Consider the following 22,820-nt stretch of genomic DNA (forward strand, 5'->3'; position numbering starts at 1 on the left):
ATCCCTGGCCCGCAGTGGGACTACATTAGATGACACTGCAAGGTTGGATCTCGGGCAGCTTGGACGCACAGGCACTGCCAGCCTGACACCTACATGATGTCAGAAGACGGGCACCGCTAACTGTGCATGGCCAAGGGATAACATTACAGTGCGGGCTCCGTGACAGAACCAAACAACGTTGAGGAGGTGGTGCCCGGCACCAAGGGGGTTGGAATGACGGCTGTGCTGTGTCACATTACAAAGGAAAGTCCCACTTCCGGGATGGTTTGACGGTGTGAGGGGACACATTATATGAGTGTGTACTTCAGCGTTTGCAAGGAGCATAATTTTCGGAGCCACCATTTTCCATGTGCAGTATTACTGCTGTACAAGATGGCTCTTTCAGCAACAAATGCCTGGGGGGGGGGGTTAAAGGTTCCCTTTCAACTTGCTCCACTGCAGGCTTCGGCCTACACTCTGCTCCTCTTTGATTCCCTGGGTTTCAACACTGTCAGTTGCCACCTGGAAGTGTTGTCTACACAGAAAAAAACACTAGGTGATGTGTCAGTGGGGTTCAGCACCGCCAGCTGTTCCCCTGCTGTGTAGTCGGCAACGTGTCCAGCACAAGCCACGCTGGCACAACAGAACAAAAGCTGCCACCAGTGCAGGCTTCGGCCTACACTCTGCTCCTCTCCTCCTCCTGCTGACCCTGGGCTCAAACACCGCTAGTTTTTGCCCGGAAGTGCTAGCTGCACAGAGAAAAACACCAGCCAATGTGTTAGTGGGGTTCAGCAACGCCAGCTGTTCCCCTGCTGTGTAGCCGGCAACGTGACCTGCAAACGCCATGCAGGCACAGGAACTGAAATTAAAAGGGAACCTGGCCCCACCCCCCCAGGTGTTTCTATGTATAACAGCCACCTAGTACAGCAGTACTGCTGCATTTGTACAAGGTGGCTGACTTTTTCTCCTTGCCCACGTGGAACTCAACACGTACAAAATGTGTCTCATTGAGACCATTCCACTGTCCCTGAGGTGTGACTTTCCTTTGTAATGATACGCAGCACCCCCCTTGGTAGCGTTTCCCGTCTTTTGTCATCATGGTTAGCTGGCTGCGCCTGTGCATCCGCCCTGCTAGAAACAACGCCCCTCGTTGTCATATTTATTTTGTCAGCGAGGGTGTGGTTTATGGGCACGAGCAGTGCATATGTTCGCCTGTCTTAACTCATCTCCTTCCGCCTTCTTCAGACTGTGCGGCCCTCCTGGCCGTGGTAGGCGATAAGGGATCAGCTGAGGCCGCCCAGTCTGGAGCCGGTGTAAGGACATGTGTAAGCGGCAAACCTATTTACTGCACAAGGCCACGAATCCCAGCCACGTAGTGTGATTGTTTGAAAACACACTGTGGGTCTGGGATTCATGTCCATCGCTAACCGCAACGGCCGACATGAAATGAGGTCAGAAGACAGGAAGCGCTCACAGCGCATGGCCAAGGGATCACAATAGCGCAGACTCCTGTACAGCAAATAACAACGCTCAGGAATCTGCGCCCAGTACCTAGGTGCAAATTTTGACACCTGTGCTGCGTCTCGTTAAAAAGACAAGTCACGCCTCCACAACTGTTTGACAGTATAATGGGCTAAATAGTGTACGTGTTTTAGTCAGCGTGTGCAAGGAGCAAAACAAATAGAGCAACCTTTTACTTGTGCAGCATTAATGCTGCACAAGGTGTGGCTCTTGTACCTTGCAACACCTGAGGGGGGGGTTAAAGGTAACCTTTGAAATTGGTTCAACTAGGCTTCGGCCTACACTCTGCTCCTCTACTCCTCCTGCTGACCCTGGGCTCAAACAGCGCTAGTTTTTGCCCGGAAATGCTAGCTGCACAGAGAAAAACACCAGCCAATGTGTTAGTGGGGTTCAGCACCGCCAGCTGTTCCCCCGCTGTGTAGCCGGCATCGTGTCCAGCAAAAGCCACGCTGGCACAACCGACCAAAAGCTGCCACCAGTGCAGGCTTCGGCCTACACTTTGCTCCTCTCCTCCTCCTGCTGACCCTGGGCTCAAACAACGCCAGTTTCTGCCCGGACATGCTAGCTGCACAGAGAAAAACACCAGCCAATGTGTTAGTGGGGTTCAGCACCGCCTGCTGTTCCCCCGCTGTGTAGCCGGCATCGTGTCCAGCACAAGCCACGCTGGCACAAACCGACCAAAAGCTGCCACCAGTGCAGGCTTCGGCCTACACTTTGCTCCTCTCCTCCTCCTGCTGACCCTGGGCTCAAACAACGCCAGTTTCTGCCCGGACATGCAATCTGCACAGAGAAAAACACCAGTCAATGTGTCAGTGGGGTTCAGCAACGCCAGCTGTTCCCCTGCTGTGTAGCTTGCAACGTGACCTGCAAACGCCACGCAGGCACATGAACTGAAATTGAAGGGAGCCTGCCCCCCACCCACAGGTGTTTCTATGTATATCAGCCACCTTGTACAGCAGTACTGCTGCATTTGTACGAGGTGGCTGACTTTTTCTCCTTGCCCACGTGGAACTCAACACGTACAAAATGTGTCTCATTAGAGACCATTACAATGTCCCTGAGGTGTGACTTTCCTTTGTAATGACACGCAGCACCACCCTTGTTAGCGCTGCCCGTCTTTTGACATCATTGGTTAGCTGGCTGCGCCTGTGCATCTCCCCTGCTCGAAACAACGGCCCTCGGTGTCTTATTTTTTTGGACAGCGAGGGTGTGATTGATGGGCATGTGCAGTGCATATGTTTGCCTGTGTTCACTCATCTCCTTCCGCCTTCTTCAGACTGGGTGTCCTCATGGCCGCGGCAGGCGATAAGGGATCAGATGAGGCCGCCCAGTCTGAAGCAGGTGTAAGGACATGTGTGAGCGGCAAACATATTTAGTGCACCAGGGCACGAATCCCAGCACCGCAGTGTGATTTTTTAAAAACACACTGTGGGTCTGGGATTCATGTCCATCGCTAACCGCAACGGCCGACATGAAATGAGGTCAGAAGACAGGAAGCGCTCACAGCGCATGGCCAAGGGATCACAATAGCGCAGACTCCTGTACAGCAAATAACAACGCTCAGGAATCTGCGCCCAGTACCTAGGTGCAAATTTTGACACCTGTGCTGCGTCTCGTTAAAAAGACAAGTCACGCCTCCACAACTGTTTGACAGTATAATGGGCTAAATAGTGTACGTGTTTTAGTCAGCGTGTGCAAGGAGCAAAACAAATAGAGCAACCTTTTACTTGTGCAGCATTAATGCTGCACAAGGTGTGGCTCTTGTACCTTGCAACACCTGAGGGGGGGGTTAAAGGTAACCTTTGAAATTGGTTCAACTAGGCTTCGGCCTACACTCTGCTCCTCTACTCCTCCTGCTGACCCTGGGCTCAAACACCGCTAGTTTTTGCCCGGAAATGCTAGCTGCACAGAGAAAAACACCAGCCAATGTGTTAGTGGGGTTCAGCACCGCCAGCTGTTCCCCTGCTGTGTAGTCGGCAACGTGTCCAGCACAAGCCACGCTGGCACAACCGACCAAAAGCTGCCACCAGTGCAGGCTTCGGCCTACACTTTGCTCCTCTCCTCCTCCTGCTGACCCTGGGCTCAAACAACGCCAGTTTCTGCCCGGACATGCTAGCTGCACAGAGAAAAACACCAGCCAATGTGTTAGTGGGGTTCAGCACCGCCTGCTGTTCCCCCGCTGTGTAGCCGGCATCGTGTCCAGCACAAGCCACGCTGGCACAACCGACCAAAAGCTGCCACCAGTGCAGGCTTCGGCCTACACTTTGCTCCTCTCCTCCTCCTGCTGACCCTGGGCTCAAACAACGCCAGTTTCTGCCCGGACATGCTAGCTGCACAGAGAAAAAACACCAGCCAATGTGTTAGTGGGGTTCAGCAACGCCAGCTGTTCCCCTGCTGTGTAGCTTGCAACGTGACCTGCAAACGCCACGCAGGCACATGAACTGAAATTGAAGGGAGCCTGCCCCCCACCCACAGGTGTTTCTATGTATATCAGCCACCTTGTACAGCAGTACTGCTGCATTTGTACGAGGTGGCTGACTTTTTCTCCTTGCCCACGTGGAACTCAACACGTACAAAATGTGTCTCATTAGAGACCATTACAATGTCCCTGAGGTGTGACTTTCCTTTGTAATGACACGCAGCACCCCCATTGTTAGCGCTGCCCGTCTCCTGACATCATTGGTTGGCTGGCTGTGCCTGTGCGTCCCCCCTGCCCGACACAACGCCCCCCGTTGTCTCATATATTTTGACTGCGAGGGTGTGATTGATGGGCACGAGCAGTGCATATGTTCCCCTGTTTTCACTCCCCTCCTTCCGCCTTCTTCTGACTGTGCGGCCTCATGGCCGCGGCATGCGATAAGGGATCAGCTGAGGCCGCCCAGTCTGAAGCAGGTGTAAGGACATGTGTGAGCGGCGAACATATTTACTGCACAAGGCCACGAATCCCAGCACCGCAGTGTGACTTTAGGAAAAGCCACTGTGGGTCTGGGATTTATGGCCATCGTTAACCGCACCGGCCAACATGAAATGAGGTCATGAGACGGCCTGCACTAACAGGGTATTGCCAAGGGATAACACAAGAGCGCAGACTCCTGTACAGCAAATAACAACGCTCAGGAATCTGCGCCCAGTACCTAGGTGCAAATTTTGACACCTGTGCTGCGTCTCGTTAAAAAGACAAGTCACGCCTCCACAACTGTTTGACAGTATAATGGGCTAAATAGTGTACGTGTTTAATTCAGCGTGTGCAAGGAGCAAAATTAAATAGAGCAACCTTTGACTTGTGCATCATTAATGCTGTTCAAGGTGTGGCTCTTGTACCTTGCAACACCTGAGGGGGGGGTTAAAGGTAACCTTTGAAATTGGTTCAACTAGGCTTCGGCCTACACTCTGCTCCTCTACTCCTCCTGCTGACCCTGGGCTCAAACACCGCTAGTTTTTGCCCGGAAATGCTAGCTGCACAGAGAAAAACACCAGCCAATGTGTTAGTGGGGTTCAGCACCGCCAGCTGTTCCCCTGCTGTGTAGTCGGCAACGTGTCCAGCACAAGCCACGCTGGCACAACAGAACAAAAGCTGCCACCAGTGCAGGCTTCGGCCTACACTTTGCTCCTCTCCTCCTCCTCCTGCTGACCCTGGGCTCTAACACCGCTAGTTTTTGCCCGGACATGCAATCTGCACAGAGAAAAACACCAGTCAATGTGTCAGTGGGGTTCAGCAACGCCAGCTGTTCCCCTGCTGTGTAGCTTGCAACGTGACCTGCAAACGCCACGCAGGCACATGAACTGAAATTGAAGGGAGCCTGCCCCCCACCCCCCCAGGTGTTTCTATGTATATCAGCCACCTTGTACAGCAGTACTGCTGCATTTGTACGAGGTGGCTGACTTTTTCTCCTTGCCCACGTGGAACTCAACACGTACAAAATGTGTCTCATTAGAGACCATTACAATGTCCCTGAGGTGTGACTTTCCTTTGTAATGACACGCAGCACCCCCATTGTTAGCGCTGCCCGTCTCCTGACATCATTGGTTGGCTGGCTGTGCCTGTGCGTCCCCCCTGCCCGACACAACGCCCCCCGTTGTCTCATATATTTTGACTGCGAGGGTGTGATTGATGGGCACGAGCAGTGCATATGTTCCCCTGTTTTCACTCCCCTCCTTCCGCCTTCTTCTGACTGTGCGGCCTCATGGCCGCGGCATGCGATAAGGGATCAGCTGAGGCCGCCCAGTCTGAAGCAGGTGTAAGGACATGTGTGAGCGGCGAACATATTTACTGCACAAGGCCACGAATCCCAGCACCGCAGTGTGACTTTAGGAAAAGCCACTGTGGGTCTGGGATTTATGGCCATCGTTAACCGCACCGGCCAACATGAAATGAGGTCATGAGACGGCCTGCACTAACAGGGTATTGCCAAGGGATAACACAAGAGCGCAGACTCCTGTACAGCAAATAACAACGCTCAGGAATCTGCGCCCAGTACCTAGGTGCAAATTTTGACACCTGTGCTGCGTCTCGTTAAAAAGACAAGTCACGCCTCCACAACTGTTTGACAGTATAATGGGCTAAATAGTGTACGTGTTTAATTCAGCGTGTGCAAGGAGCAAAATTAAATAGAGCAACCTTTGACTTGTGCATCATTAATGCTGTTCAAGGTGTGGCTCTTGTACCTTGCAACACCTGAGGGGGGGGTTAAAGGTAACCTTTGAAATTGGTTCAACTAGGCTTCGGCCTACACTCTGCTCCTCTACTCCTCCTGCTGACCCTGGGCTCAAACACCGCTAGTTTTTGCCCGGAAATGCTAGCTGCACAGAGAAAAACACCAGCCAATGTGTTAGTGGGGTTCAGCACCGCCAGCTGTTCCCCTGCTGTGTAGTCGGCAACGTGTCCAGCACAAGCCACGCTGGCACAACAGAACAAAAGCTGCCACCAGTGCAGGCTTCGGCCTACACTTTGCTCCTCTCCTCCTCCTCCTGCTGACCCTGGGCTCTAACACCGCTAGTTTTTGCCCGGACATGCAATCTGCACAGAGAAAAACACCAGTCAATGTGTCAGTGGGGTTCAGCAACGCCAGCTGTTCCCCTGCTGTGTAGCTTGCAACGTGACCTGCAAACGCCACGCAGGCACATGAACTGAAATTGAAGGGAGCCTGCCCCCCACCCCCCCAGGTGTTTCTATGTATATCAGCCACCTTGTACAGCAGTACTGCTGCATTTGTACGAGGTGGCTGACTTTTTCTCCTTGCCCACGTGGAACTCAACACGTACAAAATGTGTCTCATTAGAGACCATTACAATGTCCCTGAGGTGTGACTTTCCTTTGTAATGACACGCAGCACCCCCATTGTTAGCGCTGCCCGTCTCCTGACATCATTGGTTGGCTGGCTGTGCCTGTGCGTCCCCCCTGCCCGACACAACGCCCCCCGTTGTCTCATATATTTTGACTGCGAGGGTGTGATTGATGGGCACGAGCAGTGCATATGTTCCCCTGTTTTCACTCCCCTCCTTCCGCCTTCTTCTGACTGTGCGGCCTCATGGCCGCGGCATGCGATAAGGGATCAGCTGAGGCCGCCCAGTCTGAAGCAGGTGTAAGGACATGTGTGAGCGGCAAACATATTTACTGCACCAGGGCACGAATCCCAGCACCGCAGTGTGATTTTTTAAAAACACACTGTGGGTCTGGGATTCATGTCCATCGCTAACCGCAACGGCCAACATGAAATGAGGTCATAAGACAGGAAGCGCTCACAGCGCATGGCCAAAGGATCACAAGAGCGCAGACTCCTGTACAGCAACTAACAACGCTCAGGAAGCTGCGCCCATGCAAAAAGGTGTTTTCGACACCTGTGCTGCTTTTCTTTAAAAAGACAAGTCACGCCTCCACTACTGTTAAACAGTATAATGGGCTAAATAGTCTACGTGTTGCATTCAGCTTGTGCAAGTAGACAAATTAATAGAGCAACCTTTTACTTGTGCAGCATTAATGCTGCAGAAGGAGTGGCTCTTGTTCTTTGTAACACCTGAGGGGGGGTTAAAGGTAACCTTTGAAATTGGTTCAACTAGGCTTCGGCCTACACTTTGCTCCTCTCCTCCTCCTCCTGCTGACCCTGGGCTCTAACAACGCTAGTTTTTGCCCGGAAATGCTAGCTGCACAGAGAAAAACACCAGCCAATGTGTTAGTGGGGTTCAGCAACGCCAGCTGTTCCCCCGCTGTGTAGCCGGCATCGTGTCCAGCACAAGCCACGCTGGCACAACCGACCAAAAGCTGCCACCAGTGCAGGCTTCGGCCTACACTTTGCTCCTCTCCTCCTCCTCCTGCTGACCCTGGGCTCAAACACCGCTAGTTTTTGCCCGGAAATGCTAGCTGCACAGAGAAAAACACCAGCCAATGTGTTAGTGGGGTTCAGCAACGCCAGCTGTTCCCCCGCTGTGTAGCCGGCATCGTGTCCAGCACAAGCCACGCTGGCACAACCGACCAAAAGCTGCCACCAGTGCAGGCTTCGGCCTACACTTTGCTCCTCTCCTCCTCCTCCTGCTGACCCTGGGCTCAAACACCGCTAGTTTTTGCCCGGAAATGCTAGCTGCACAGAGAAAAACACCAGCCAATGTGTTAGTGGGGTTCAGCAACGCCAGCTGTTCCCCCGCTGTGTAGCCGGCATCGTGTCCAGCACAAGCCACGCTGGCACAACCGACCAAAAGCTGCCACCAGTGCAGGCTTCGGCCTACACTTTGCTCCTCTCCTCCTCCTCCTGCTGACCCTGGGCTCAAACACCGCTAGTTTTTGCCCGGAAATGCTAGCTGCACAGAGAAAAACACCAGCCAATGTGTTAGTGGGGTTCAGCACCGCCAGCTGTTCCCCTGCTGTGCAGCTTGCAACGTGACCTGCAAACGCCACGCAGGCACATGAACTGAAATTGAAGGGAGCCTGGCCCCCACCCCCAGGTGTTTCTATGTATAACAGCCACCTTGTACAGCAGTACTGCTGCATTTGTACAAGGTGGCTGATGTTTTCTCCTTGCCCACGTGGAACTCAACACGTACAAAATGTGTCTCTTTGAGACCATTCCACTGTCCCTGAGGTGTGACTTTCCTTTCTAATGATACGCAGCACCCCCCTTGGTAGCGCTTCCCGTCTTCTGACATCATTGGTTGGCTACTTGCGCCTGTTCGTCCGCCCTGCCTGAATAAAATGCTCCTCGTTGTCTTAATTATTTTGACTGCGAGGGTGTGATTGATGGGCACGAGCAGTGCATATCTTCGCCTGTCTTAACTCATCTCCTTCAGCCTTCTTCAGACTGTGCAGCCTCATGGCCGCGGCATGCAAGAAGGGATCAGCAGAGGCCGCCCAGTCTGAAGCAGGTGTAAGGACGTGTGTGAGCGGCCAAAATATTTACTGCTCAAGGCCACGAATCCCAGCACCGCAGTGTGGCTTTATGAAAAGACACTGTGGGTCTGGGATTTATGGCCATCGTTAACCGCACCGGCCAACATGAAATGATGTCATAAGATGGGCAGCGCTAACAGGGCATTGCCAAGGGATAACACAAGAGCGCAGACTCCTGTACAGCAAATAACAACGCTCAGGAAGCTGCTCCAAGCACCAAGGCGTTATTTTGGACACCTGTGCTGCGTCTCATCAAAAAACCAAGTCACGCATCCACTACAGTTTGACTGTAGAATGGGGTAAATTGTGTATGTCTTTCATTCAGCGTGTGCAAGTAGACAAATTAATAGAGCAACCTTTCACTTGTGCAGCATTAATACTGCACAAGGTGTGTCTCTTGTACTTTGTAACACCTGAGGGGGGGGTTAAAGGTTTCCTTTGAAATTGGTTCAACTAAGCTTCGGCCTACACTCTGCTCCTCTCCTCCTCCTCCTGCTTCAACACGGGCTCTAACATCGCTAGTTTTTGCCCGCAAGTGCTAGCTGCACAGAGAAAAACACACGCCATTGTGTTAGTGGGGTTCAGCAACGCCAGCTGTTCCCCCAGTGTGTAGCCGGCAAAGTGTCCTGCAAACGCAACGCAGACACAAAGCTGCCTCCAGTGCAGGCTTCGGCCTACACTCATCTCCCCCTGCTTACCCTTTGCTCCAACACCGCTAGTTGGGGCTCTAGGAAGACAATCTTTAATAGGCAAGGCAACGCATCCGGGTTCCAGCACCGCCAGCTGGTTCTCGGCAGTGTTTTTGTCACAGGTACTCCCTCGTGCCAAGCCTGGTTTCAGCACCGTCAGCTGTTTCCGGGTTGTGTCAAGCTCACTGAGACACCTATGCTTGCCTCGTCGTGGTGCGGTCGGGTTAGCCAACTCCAGGGTGCCTCCAGTTTAGGAGCTTCCTATGTGGGCTGCGTGAACTGGTAGTCAAGGCTGGTTCTGTAGTGCCAGTAGGCCCAGCTCCCCCTGTAGGACTGTTGGGGTTCGGTAACTGCGGCTGCCTCGCGGCCTAGCTGTTCTCTCCTCTCCTGTGGACCTTCGGGTCCACCACCTGGTTCCAGCACCGTCAGCTGGTTCCGGGCCGAGCCTTTGGCTTAGGTGCCTCCTCCTGGGTATCCGAGTTCCGCCAACGCCAGGCGGTCCTTGGTAGTGCTTTTAAGCGCGGGCACCTACAGCTTAGTAACCGGGTTCCAGCACCGTCAGCTGGTCCTCGGTCGTGCCATTGGCTCTTGCACACTGGGGCAACGCATCCGGGTTCCAGCACCGCCAGCTGGTTCTCGGCAGTGTTCTTGTCACAGGTACTCCCTCGTGCCAAGCCTGGTTTCAGCACCGTCAGCTGTTTCCGGGTTGTGTCAACTTCACTGAGACACCTATGCTTGCCTCGTCGTGGTGCGGTCGGGTTAGCCAACTCCAGGGTGCCTCCAGTTTAGGAGCTTCCTATGTGGGCTGCGTGAACTGGTAGTCAAGGCTGGTTCTGTAGTGCCAGTAGGCCCAGCTCCCCCTGTAGGACTGTTGGGGTTCGGTAACTGCGGCTGCCTCGCGGCCTAGCTGTTCTCTCCTCTCCTGTGGACCTTCGGGTCCACCACCTGGTTCCAGCACCGTCAGCTGGTTCCGGGCCGAGCCTTTGGCTTAGGTGCCTCCTCCTGGGTATCCGAGTTCCGCCAACGCCAGGCGGTCCTTGGTAGTGCTTTTAAGCGTGGGCACCTACAGCTTAGTAACCGGGTTCCAGCACCGTCAGCTGGTCCTCGGTCGTGCCATTGGCTCTTGCACACTGGGGCAACGCATCCGGGTTCCAGCACCGCCAGCTGGTTCTCGGCAGTGTTCTTGTCACAGGTACTCCCTCGTGCCAAGCCTGGTTTCAGCACCGTCAGCTGTTTCCGGGTTGTGTCAACTTCACTGAGACACCTATGCTTGCCTCGTCGTGGTGCGGTCGGGTTAGCCAACTCCAGGGTGCCTCCAGTTTAGGAGCTTCCTATGTGGGCTGCGTGAACTGGTAGTCAAGGCTGGTTCTGTAGTGCCAGTAGGCCCAGCTCCCCCTGTAGGACTGTTGGGGTTCGGTAACTGCGGCTGCCTCGCGGCCTAGCTGTTCTCTCCTCTCCTGTGGACCTTCGGGTCCACCACCTGGTTCCAGCACCGTCAGCTGGTTCCGGGCCGAGCCTTTGGCTTAGGTGCCTCCTCCTGGGTATCCGAGTTCCGCCAACGCCAGGCGGTCCTTGGTAGTGCTTTTAAGCGCGGGCACCTACAGCTTAGTAACCGGGTTCCAGCACCGTCAGCTGGTCCTCGGTCGTGCCATTGGCTCTTGCACACTGGGGCAACGCATCCGGGTTCCAGCACCGCCAGCTGGTTCTCGGCAGTGTTCTTGTCACAGGTACTCCCTCGTGCCAAGCCTGGTTTCAGCACCGTCAGCTGTTTCCGGGTTGTGTCAACTTCACTGAGACACCTATGCTTGCCTCGTCGTGGTGCGGTCGGGTTAGCCAACTCCAGGGTGCCTCCAGTTTAGGAGCTTCCTATGTGGGCTGCGTGAACTGGTAGTCAAGGCTGGTTCTGTAGTGCCAGTAGGCCCAGCTCCCCCTGTAGGACTGTTGGGGTTCGGTAACTGCGGCTGCCTCGCGGCCTAGCTGTTCTCTCCTCTCCTGTGGACCTTCGGGTCCACCACCTGGTTCCAGCACCGTCAGCTGGTTCCGGGCCGAGCCTTTGGCTTAGGTGCCTCCTCCTGGGTATCCGAGTTCCGCCAACGCCAGGCGGTCCTTGGTAGTGCTTTTAAGCGCGGGCACCTACAGCTTAGTAACCGGGTTCCAGCACCGTCAGCTGGTCCTCGGTCGTGCCATTGGCTCTTGCACACTGGGGCAACGCATCCGGGTTCCAGCACCGCCAGCTGGTTCTCGGCAGTGTTCTTGTCACAGGTACTCCCTCGTGCCAAGCCTGGTTTCAGCACCGTCAGCTGTTTCCGGGTTGTGTCAACTTCACTGAGACACCTATGCTTGCCTCGTCGTGGTGCGGTCGGGTTAGCCAACTCCAGGGTGCCTCCAGTTTAGGAGCTTCCTATGTGGGCTGCGTGAACTGGTAGTCAAGGCTGGTTCTGTAGTGCCAGTAGGCCCAGCTCCCCCTGTAGGACTGTTGGGGTTCGGTAACTGCGGCTGCCTCGCGGCCTAGCTGTTCTCTCCTCTCCTGTGGACCTTCGGGTCCACCACCTGGTTCCAGCACCGTCAGCTGGTTCCGGGCCGAGCCTTTGGCTTAGGTGCCTCCTCCTGGGTATCCGAGTTCCGCCAACGCCAGGCGGTCCTTGGTAGTGCTTTTAAGCGCGGGCACCTACAGCTTAGTAACCGGGTTCCAGCACCGTCAGCTGGTCCTCGGTCGTGCCATTGGCTCTTGCACACTGGGGCAACGCATCCGGGTTCCAGCACCGCCAGCTGGTTCTCGGCAGTGTTTTTGTCACAGGTACTCCCTCGTGCCAAGCCTGGTTTCAGCACCGTCAGCTGTTTCCGGGTTGTGTCAACTTCACTGAGACACCTATGCTTGCCTCGTCGTGGTGCGGTCGGGTTAGCCAACTCCAGGGTGCCTCCAGTTTAGGAGCTTCCTATGTGGGCTGCGTGAACTGGTAGTCAAGGCTGGTTCTGTAGTGCCAGTAGGCCCAGCTCCCCCTGTAGGACTGTTGGGGTTCGGTAACTGCGGCTGCCTCGCGGCCTAGCTGTTCTCTCCTCTCCTGTGGACCTTCGGGTCCACCACCTGGTTCCAGCACCGTCAGCTGGTTCCGGGCCGAGCCTTTGGCTTAGGTGCCTCCTCCTGGGTATCCGAGTTCCGCCAACGCCAGGCGGTCCTTGGTAGTGCTTTTAAGCGCGGGCACCTACAGCTTAGTAACCGGGTTCCAGCACCGTCAGCTGGTCCTCGGTCGTGCCATTGGCTCTTGCACACTGGGGCAACGCATCCGGGTTCCAGCACCGCCAGCTGGTTCTCGGCAGTGTTCTTGTCACAGGTACTCCCTCGTGCCAAGCCTGGTTTCAGCACCGTCAGCTGTTTCCGGGTTGTGTCAACTTCACTGAGACACCTATGCTTGCCTCGTCGTGGTGCGGTCGGGTTAGCCAACTCCAGGGTGCCTCCAGTTTAGGAGCTTCCTATGTGGGCTGCGTGAACTGGTAGTCAAGGCTGGTTCTGTAGTGCCAGTAGGCCCAGCTCCCCCTGTAGGACTGTTGGGGTTCGGTAACTGCGGCTGCCTCGCGGCCTAGCTGTTCTCTCCTCTCCTGTGGACCTTCGGGTCCACCACCTGGTTCCAGCACCGTCAGCTGGTTCCGGGCCGAGCCTTTGGCTTAGGTGCCTCCTCCTGGGTATCCGAGTTCCGCCAACGCCAGGCGGTCCTTGGTAGTGCTTTTAAGCGCGGGCACCTACAGCTTAGTAACCGGGTTCCAGCACCGTCAGCTGGTCCTCGGTCGTGCCATTGGCTCTTGCACACTGGGGCAACGCATCCGGGTTCCAGCACCGCCAGCTGGTTCTCGGCAGTGTTCTTGTCACAGGTACTCCCTCGTGCCAAGCCTGGTTTCAGCACCGTCAGCTGTTTCCGGGTTGTGTCAACTTCACTGAGACACCTATGCTTGCCTCGTCGTGGTGCGGTCGGGTTAGCCAACTCCAGGGTGCCTCCAGTTTAGGAGCTTCCTATGTGGGCTGCGTGAACTGGTAGTCAAGGCTGGTTCTGTAGTGCCAGTAGGCCCAGCTCCCCCTGTAGGACTGTTGGGGTTCGGTAACTGCGGCTGCCTCGCGGCCTAGCTGTTCTCTCCTCTCCTGTGGACCTTCGGGTCCACCACCTGGTTCCAGCACCGTCAGCTGGTTCCGGGCCGAGCCTTTGGCTTAGGTGCCTCCTCCTGGGTATCCGAGTTCCGCCAACGCCAGGCGGTCCTTGGTAGTGCTTTTAAGCGCGGGCACCTACAGCTTAGTAACCGGGTTCCAGCACCGTCAGCTGGTCCTCGGTCGTGCCATTGGCTCTTGCACACTGGGGCAACGCATCCGGGTTCCAGCACCGCCAGCTGGTTCTCGGCAGTGTTCTTGTCACAGGTACTCCCTCGTGCCAAGCCTGGTTTCAGCACCGTCAGCTGTTTCCGGGTTGTGTCAACTTCACTGAGACACCTATGCTTGCCTCGTCGTGGTGCGGTCGGGTTAGCCAACTCCAGGGTGCCTCCAGTTTAGGAGCTTCCTATGTGGGCTGCGTGAACTGGTAGTCAAGGCTGGTTCTGTAGTGCCAGTAGGCCCAGCTCCCCCTGTAGGACTGTTGGGGTTCGGTAACTGCGGCTGCCTCGCGGCCTAGCTGTTCTCTCCTCTCCTGTGGACCTTCGGGTCCACCACCTGGTTCCAGCACCGTCAGCTGGTTCCGGGCCGAGCCTTTGGCTTAGGTGCCTCCTCCTGGGTATCCGAGTTCCGCCAACGCCAGGCGGTCCTTGGTAGTGCTTTTAAGCGCGGGCACCTACAGCTTAGTAACCGGGTTCCAGCACCGTCAGCTGGTCCTCGGTCGTGCCATTGGCTCTTGCACACTGGGGCAACGCATCCGGGTTCCAGCACCGCCAGCTGGTTCTCGGCAGTGTTTTTGTCACAGGTACTCCCTCGTGCCAAGCCTGGTTTCAGCACCGTCAGCTGTTTCCGGGTTGTGTCAACTTCACTGAGACACCTATGCTTGCCTCGTCGTGGTGCGGTCGGGTTAGCCAACTCCAGGGTGCCTCCAGTTTAGGAGCTTCCTATGTGGGCTGCGTGAACTGGTAGTCAAGGCTGGTTCTGTAGTGCCAGTAGGCCCAGCTCCCCCTGTAGGACTGTTGGGGTTCGGTAACTGCGGCTGCCTCGCGGCCTAGCTGTTCTCTCCTCTCCTGTGGACCTTCGGGTCCACCACCTGGTTCCAGCACCGTCAGCTGGTTCCGGGCCGAGCCTTTGGCTTAGGTGCCTCCTCCTGGGTATCCGAGTTCCGCCAACGCCAGGCGGTCCTTGGTAGTGCTTTTAAGCGCGGGCACCTACAGCTTAGTAACCGGGTTCCAGCACCGTCAGCTGGTCCTCGGTCGTGCCATTGGCTCTTGCACACTGGGGCAACGCATCCGGGTTCCAGCACCGCCAGCTGGTTCTCGGCAGTGTTCTTGTCACAGGTACTCCCTCGTGCCAAGCCTGGTTTCAGCACCGTCAGCTGTTTCCGGGTTGTGTCAACTTCACTGAGACACCTATGCTTGCCTCGTCGTGGTGCGGTCGGGTTAGCCAACTCCAGGGTGCCTCCAGTTTAGGAGCTTCCTATGTGGGCTGCGTGAACTGGTAGTCAAGGCTGGTTCTGTAGTGCCAGTAGGCCCAGCTCCCCCTGTAGGACTGTTGGGGTTCGGTAACTGCGGCTGCCTCGCGGCCTAGCTGTTCTCTCCTCTCCTGTGGACCTTCGGGTCCACCACCTGGTTCCAGCACCGTCAGCTGGTTCCGGGCCGAGCCTTTGGCTTAGGTGCCTCCTCCTGGGTATCCGAGTTCCGCCAACGCCAGGCGGTCCTTGGTAGTGCTTTTAAGCGCGGGCACCTACAGCTTAGTAACCGGGTTCCAGCACCGTCAGCTGGTCCTCGGTCGTGCCATTGGCTCTTGCACACTGGGGCAACGCATCCGGGTTCCAGCACCGCCAGCTGGTTCTCGGCAGTGTTTTTGTCACAGGTACTCCCTCGTGCCAAGCCTGGTTTCAGCACCGTCAGCTGTTTCCGGGTTGTGTCAAGCTCACTGAGACACCTATGCTTGCCTCGTCGTGGTGCGGTCGGGTTAGCCAACTCCAGGGTGCCTCCAGTTTAGGAGCTTCCTATGTGGGCTGCGTGAACTGGTAGTCAAGGCTGGTTCTGTAGTGCCAGTAGGCCCAGCTCCCCCTGTAGGACTGTTGGGGTTCGGTAACTGCGGCTGCCTCGCGGCCTAGCTGTTCTCTCCTCTCCTGTGGGCCTTCGGGTCCACCACCTGGTTCCAGCACCGTCAGCTGGTTCTCGGCAGTGTCTTTTGCTCTTGTACCTTCTGCTCCCCATCCTGGTTCCAGTACCGTCAGCTGGTTCCGGGCAGAGCCTTTGGCTTAGGTGCCTCCTTCTGGGTATCCAAGTTCCACCAACGTCAGGTGGTCCTTGGTAGTGCTTTCAGGCACGGGTACCTCCTGCTTAGTAACCGGGTTCCAGTAACGTCAGCTGGTCCTCGGTAGTTCCATTGGCTCTTGGACCTTCGGCTACCCATCCGGGTTCCAGTACCGTCAGCTGGTTCTCGGCAGTGTCTTTTGCTCTTGTACCTTCTGCTCCCCATCCTGGTTCCAGTAACGTCAGCTGGTTCCGGGCAGAGCCTTTGGCTTAGGTGCCTCCTTCTGGGTATCCGAGTTCCGTCAACGTCAGGCGGTCCTTGGTAGTGCTTTTTAGCACGGGTACCTCCTGCTTAGTAACCGGGTTCCAGTAACGTCAGCTGGTCCTCGGTAGTTCCATAGGCTCTTGAACCTTCGGGTAGCCATCCGAGTTCCAGTTCCATCAGCTGGTTCTTGGCATTTTCTCAGCCTTCTTGTACCTTCTGCTACATTTCCAAGTTGAAGACCCTAACGTCGACGACCCGGAAGACCACCACGATGACGACGACACGGAAGACCACCCCGATGACGACGACGACGACGGCGGAGATGACGACACTGGAGACGACGACCCTGGAGACGACAACATGGAAGACCGAGAAGCAGAAGAACAAGAGGCTGCAGAACAAAGAGCAGAAGAACATTAAGCATAAGACTTAATATCAGAGCAAAAGATATTATCTAAATTATATGCAGAAGAAGACTAAGCAGTGTATGGGGGTGAGTCCGTTCCTCCTCGTGGTGCCCCTGGATAAAGCCTGATGCTGCAGGCCAAACTGAACGCGGACAAATGTAACTTTTGTGACTGGCAGAACGGAAGGTGTAATCTTCAAACTTTTATAGATAACAACTACGGGAATGCCTGTCACAAATGAGAATATGATGAAGAAGTAGAATAGGAAGAATAATAACAGTGGAATAAAAAGAATATGTAGAATAAGAAGAATAATAATAGTTGAATAAAATGAATATGAAGAATGTAATAAAAAAAAAAAAATAGGTAGAAGATGAAGAAGAAGATGAATAAGGTGAAGAAGTTGATGTCAAAGATGCTGATGATGATGAAGATGAAAGTGTGGGAAAAGAAAAAAAAAAAGAAAAAAAAGAAGGGGAAGGGCGTGGAATAGTGAAACATCAATATCTGACAAAATAAAAAAAAAATTTACATAGTCAATATCTTTGTCACTCCGAACGTCTTAAAAAAAAACAAAAAACATGCTATTCTATTTGATTGGGATAAACCTCTATGACTTTAATGTCTCCGCCACCTCCCCAAATACATCCGGCATTATTCTTAGTTGTTTTCCTTCATGTAGAATGAACCTACAAGGAAAGAAAGGGTTTATTTTAATTCCGATATTTTGGTCCCATTGACTTGCATTGGGATCGGGTATCGGTATCGGCGATATCCGATATTTTTTGAATATCGGCCGATCCAAACCGATACCGATACTTTCCGATATCGGAAGGTATCGCTCAACACTACTCATCACTAATCTTGATCCATCTTTTATTGTCACAGTTCTCATTGTGATACTTTTCGATACTCCTTTCCTCCCCACAAGACACAGAGCGCGATCGCTTAATTTAATTTTTTTACACAAACTATTTAAAATTTCTCGTCCTTTTTTCCCTTTTTTTCTCTTCTTCACATAACTCTGGATTCTCATAAATTCACACACATGAATCTCCTGACATTAGTTAAATCAATCCTACCTTGAGACAAGTACTAATCTTGATCGTCTCACTATCCTTTTAATTTTCTATTTTTTTTTTATTTTTCATTTTTTTCGTACTAGAACTTTTTACATTTATATAATTTCACAATTCTTTATATTGACATCTTTCTATCTCTACATCTTACATATCAATCTGCCCGATCATGTTTTAACTTTCTTCCCTGCTCACCTCTCCTTCCGCCCTTCTTTTTACCTTTTTCCCCACTTCATTAACTGCTCCACCCTCTTTGTGTCAATACAATGTTTGTGTCTTCCTCTTTCTCTCCTTTAGGAGTGTTTTTCATGGTTTTTGGAGCCATTTTTCCTTTTGAAAGCCTCCAGTTGTTGCACTCTGCTCACTTGGTTTTTATACCCTGAAAAAGGCACTGGTCCGGTGCAGAAACACGTTGGTATTAGTAAAAAAACGTTTTGGAATCTTAAGACTCTTCATTCCCGCAGCAGGAAGAACTTTTCCAGCCAGTGACAGGGCAGCAGCACCTTTCCATGCTTAGGTATTGTGCCTGACCACAACACCTTAAGGCAAGTGCTACCATCACTTATACCTATCCCTTACCAGGCGGTATTGCCCTATTTTATATGCGCTGCTGTCTCTCTACAGAGCTTGACAACTAACAGCTGACAGAGCTTGTGCACTGTGCACTTTGTGACTGAGGTAACCTACTGATGCATGGGATTCAGCCAGGAGTGCGCACGCTGTTTAGGCTCTACCCCCACTCTTAGAGAACCGCATTCAGTATCTGTGGAACTGAATACAGGTTTGCTTCACAAACAGCATCTAGAATATTTTTTAAAGGGTTTATTTCGTATTAATAAACCCTTTAAAAAATCTAAAGGTCTAACGGCAGAGTCCCTACTGGGCGCATAATCATTCTATTTGCCTCAGACATTAGAACTAAAAGGTGCAAATTCTACTGTACCTCTGAACCAACCAATTGTAGATAGTAGTTGAAGTGTGTGACTAATTATTTGACTTGCACGTTTTATTGAATTTTTATTTTTTATTTTACTTTCAGGAAGCTGTAATAATTGGTTGTCATATTGAAAGATAACTGTGCACTGTTCATATTATATTTTACTCACAATAATTGTATTGCCAATGAGAGTGAACTTTTTTGCTGAAAACTCATCCAAAGGATTCATCTTATAACTGAGAACATTATTTGGTTCCTCTATGTCTTTATCCACACATACAATTTGCAGCAAAGGGCTGTTTATGGCAGTTGTTTCAGCAACTTGAATCCTAATAGAAATCAAAGACATAGTAAAGTACATAATATTCACAGCAAATAAAATATATATATAAAAAAAACTGATCGTAGTACTAGTGGCAATTGCTGGCTACTGATGCCAAGACAAAGACATATTCTGTAACATCAAGTCAACTGATTTGCCCACTACTTTGATAATGATATCAGTCATAAATATCAAATCATTGGGGTCTGACACACTGCAACCCAATGGCAGTTGTGTAGGACCACAATTCTGTACACTGGCCATTGCTGAGAACCAAAGGTCGGCTTCTATTCAGTTGATATGTTAATTTTTATCTTCCGCAAAGACTGAGGAACTTATCTGGCTTTGGTTATTTTAAAATGCTTCTGAAACTTTAAGAGAAGAAACGTGAGTTTATAGAGATCCTCGGTCAAAGATTTTGCTGTTAATCCGGGCCATTGCAAGACTAAGATCATTACAAAATTGCTTTATGGAGAACCTGCCCTACCATCTGACCAAATAAGGACAAATAACACATGTGTGTATGTTTTCTATAATGGTAAAGTGAGATTATTCAAATGAAGAAAGTGTAGGAGTCTGGTATGGGGTCTATATTTCTAGTTGTAGTTCAAACTATGGGGTGTGCTCTAAAGGGTTTTGATCTTGAGTTTTGCTTGGGTTCATTATTCATGGGTTATTCTAGGGTCTGTATTAGTATAGGCGATTGCTGTGTTTTTAATAGTGTTAGCAATAGTGCTGGGTATTGTGACACATGTTGCTTCTGGAATGGCGCCATGCCAATTCCAAGTGCTATTGCTAACACTATGCTCCTGGTCACCCATCCAGCAATCAGTTCTGATGAAGGTCCAATGTAGGACCAAAACATTAATTTAATACAGATTGCCTATTAAATAAGTTATCTATTTTTCTCCACAACTTTCTGAATGCCAAACTTTCTCTACTATATAATTTAAGGGTTGGAACTCTACTTGGGCACCTCTTCGCACTACAGGAGTGCCGTATAGCTACCAGCAATTTATTAGACAATTGCACATGATTAAAGTTGTATTTACTGCTGGTTAACAGTATGACTGCATTATAGTACCTGCTGTTTGTAATCAGTTGAATAGAATTGAATCTTGTACTCACATGTTGGGGTAGCCTTCACATTGTGGATAGTTATCATTAACATCAATTAGTCTCACTGTTAGTTCTGCTGCTGTTATATGAACTCTGTCATTATCAAATGCATGGACGATTAATCTCTGCTCATGAACAATATTCGGATCTTCATAGTCTAACACATAGGCTATTTTGATTTCTCCAGAATCTGACATATAAAAAGTTGAAAGTTAAAAAAAAAACATTTTCAAAATGAATATATTTTTCAGACAATTGGACAATAGAATATCATTTACCACATATACTCGAGTATAAGCCAACCCGAGTATAGTCCGAGGCACCTAATTTTGCCAAAGAAAACTGGGTAAGCTTAGTGACTCGAGTATAAGCTGGGTATGAATTGTCCCCCAATCCCTGTCCTGCTATGCATGGCTTCCCTTGCCAAAGTCCTGCTATGCGTGGCTCACCCTCCTTCCTGTCCTGGGGTACGTGGCTCCCCCCATCCTGTCCTGGTTCGCATGGCTCACCCCCCATCCTTTCCTGGTATGCGTGGCTCACCGTTTCCTGTCCTGGTATGTGTGGCTCTCCCATCCTGTCCTGGTATGCATGGCTCACCCCCCATCCTTTCCTGGTATGCGTGGCTCCCCTTTTCCTGTCCTTGTATGTGTGGCTCTCCCATCCCATCATTGTATGCATTGGTCTGTCGGTCCCATCCTTGTATGCATGGCTACCCTGGTCCTGTCATATGCATGGCTCCCCTGGTCCCATCGTTGTATGCATGGCTCCCCCCGTCCCGTCATTGTATGCGCGACTCCCTCCATCCCAGTTTGCAACCTTCCTATTACAAAAAAATCATACTCACCCTCCTCCATGCCATCGCTGGTCCTGGCGCCTGCAGCTCTTCCTGTGCTGAGCGATCACGTGGCCCCGCTCATTAAAGTAATGAATATTCACTCCACGGCTATGGGAGTGGAGACATGTGCATATTCATTACCTTAATGAGCGGTGCCACGTGATCGCTCAGCACAGGAAGAGCTGCAGGCGCTGGGACGAAAGAGATGCTGCGACCGCACAGAGGAGGGTGAGTATGATGTCTTCTGGCAGCCGGTGGCTGCAGCTGCAGCTGTCACTGTACGCAATAAGAGAAATTAATTTTCATTTCTCTTTAGCCGCTGCACAGTTACAGCCACAGCCACCGGCTCCTGCCACTGCTCTGCCGCTCCCCCTCCCCAGCCAGCTTTCTTGACAGTGACTTGTGTATAAGCCGAGGGGGGCATTTTCAGCACAAAAAATCAATAGAAAAATTCAGCTTATACACGAGTATATATGGTAATCAGTTCATACTAAACCACTGCAAAGAGGACAAATTATTTTTGTTGCATTCAACTCTCCTTTCCTGCAATATAGAATATTATGGTAATTGATATCCAAGCCGAGAGCTTGCTATGCATTCTTATTGATAGTGACATATTTCACTAATCTCATGCACTCTACTTAGACAGCATTGGCTCAGTGATTAGCACTGTAGTTTGCAGCGCTGGGGTCCTGGGTTCAAATTCCACCAGGGATAACAACTGCAAGGAGTTTGTTTGTTCTCCCCTTAAATGCATGATTTTATTATGGGTGTTCTAGTTTCCTTCGACACACTTATAGGGGGACAGGGATTATGTCTGTAAATCGATGTGAAATCACTGGTGCTATACAAGTGAGTGAAAATAAAAATATAATTGCCAAATAGTTCCTCCTGCTAACTCAGTCAATTGTTAAGATTTTCACATATACAGCTCTGGCAAAAATTAAGAGACCTGTGAGATCTTTTGGAACACCTGGAGTGGACCCGAAGATCCACGTCAATGAACCTCTCAAGGGTGAGCTGACCAGGTAGACCACCCCTTATACAGGGAGCGTTAGTGGCAGACCCAAGGGAGACTATTGCTGCAGAAGCTGGAACCCGGGGACAGGTAGTAGAAGGTACAAAATAGAGAAGCTGGGCATAGGACGGACAGAGCGAGGTAAGATGAAGTACAGTTTGGTTAGAGCTGAATACAGGCGAGACCAATGGAGCACTGGGAAGGGGAAGGCACAAAGGAAGCAGGACAGAGACACCAGACTAACAGAGTATGGAGCAGACACTGGGAAGGCTGGACTGGACGAGGAGACAAGGAAGCCTGGGAAAGGCAGAGAAGCTGAACTGGCTGGACAGAGCGGAGACTCAGAACAGGCAGAGCAAAGACAAAGGTAGACCTGAGTCACAGAAGTACAAATGACAGACAAGCAAGGAGCAGATTAAGGAATCGCCTTAAATAAATGGAGTGCTGAAGGACTTCCGGGTCACAGTCCCCCAGGATCACAGAGAGGAGATACAGAGCATCTGTAAATCAGAGAGGAAGTGCTGGAGTGGGCGGTGCGCATGCGCACCCGACGAGAACCAGGGAGCGGAGAAGAATGAAGGAGAGGATGCATGCCTGCAGGAGGAGTGCGCCGCATCGGGTAAGTATGAGAGGGGGGAGCAGCAGTGGTCCCGTCAGTAGGCACGGCCGCAGAAGTAGTTGCCGTGACAGACCACTGCACTGTTTTATAAAAATCAGCTTCTCTACATGGCTGACAGCCATTCCATTCCTGTGCCAGTTGAATTCCAACCAGAGTACATCTGATTCTACTTAACGGGCTTCTTATTAGGTGATCAACTGAACCCAATCTTATTTTAGGAAGGAAAGTATAAAAAACACTGCTGTGGTCTTCA

General features: G+C 51.9%; 1 protein-coding gene across 1 annotated transcript in view; it reads right to left on the reverse strand.

Moving 5' to 3' along the window:
- Positions 1-22,820, reverse strand: part of LOC138676167 (cadherin-related family member 4-like) — a 245,039-nt gene that overhangs the window by 97,321 nt on the left and 124,898 nt on the right. The window contains exons 13-14 of the mRNA XM_069765150.1: positions 20,105-20,285; positions 18,824-18,983 (exon numbers count right to left, since the gene is read on the reverse strand). Of these exons, the coding sequence (XP_069621251.1) occupies positions 18,824-18,983; positions 20,105-20,285 (341 nt within the window). The remainder of the gene's footprint in view (positions 1-18,823; positions 18,984-20,104; positions 20,286-22,820) is intronic.

The sequence above is a fragment of the Ranitomeya imitator genome, chromosome 4 (genome assembly GCF_032444005.1).
Source record: "Ranitomeya imitator isolate aRanImi1 chromosome 4, aRanImi1.pri, whole genome shotgun sequence".
NCBI classification, from domain to species: domain Eukaryota; kingdom Metazoa; phylum Chordata; class Amphibia; order Anura; family Dendrobatidae; genus Ranitomeya; species Ranitomeya imitator.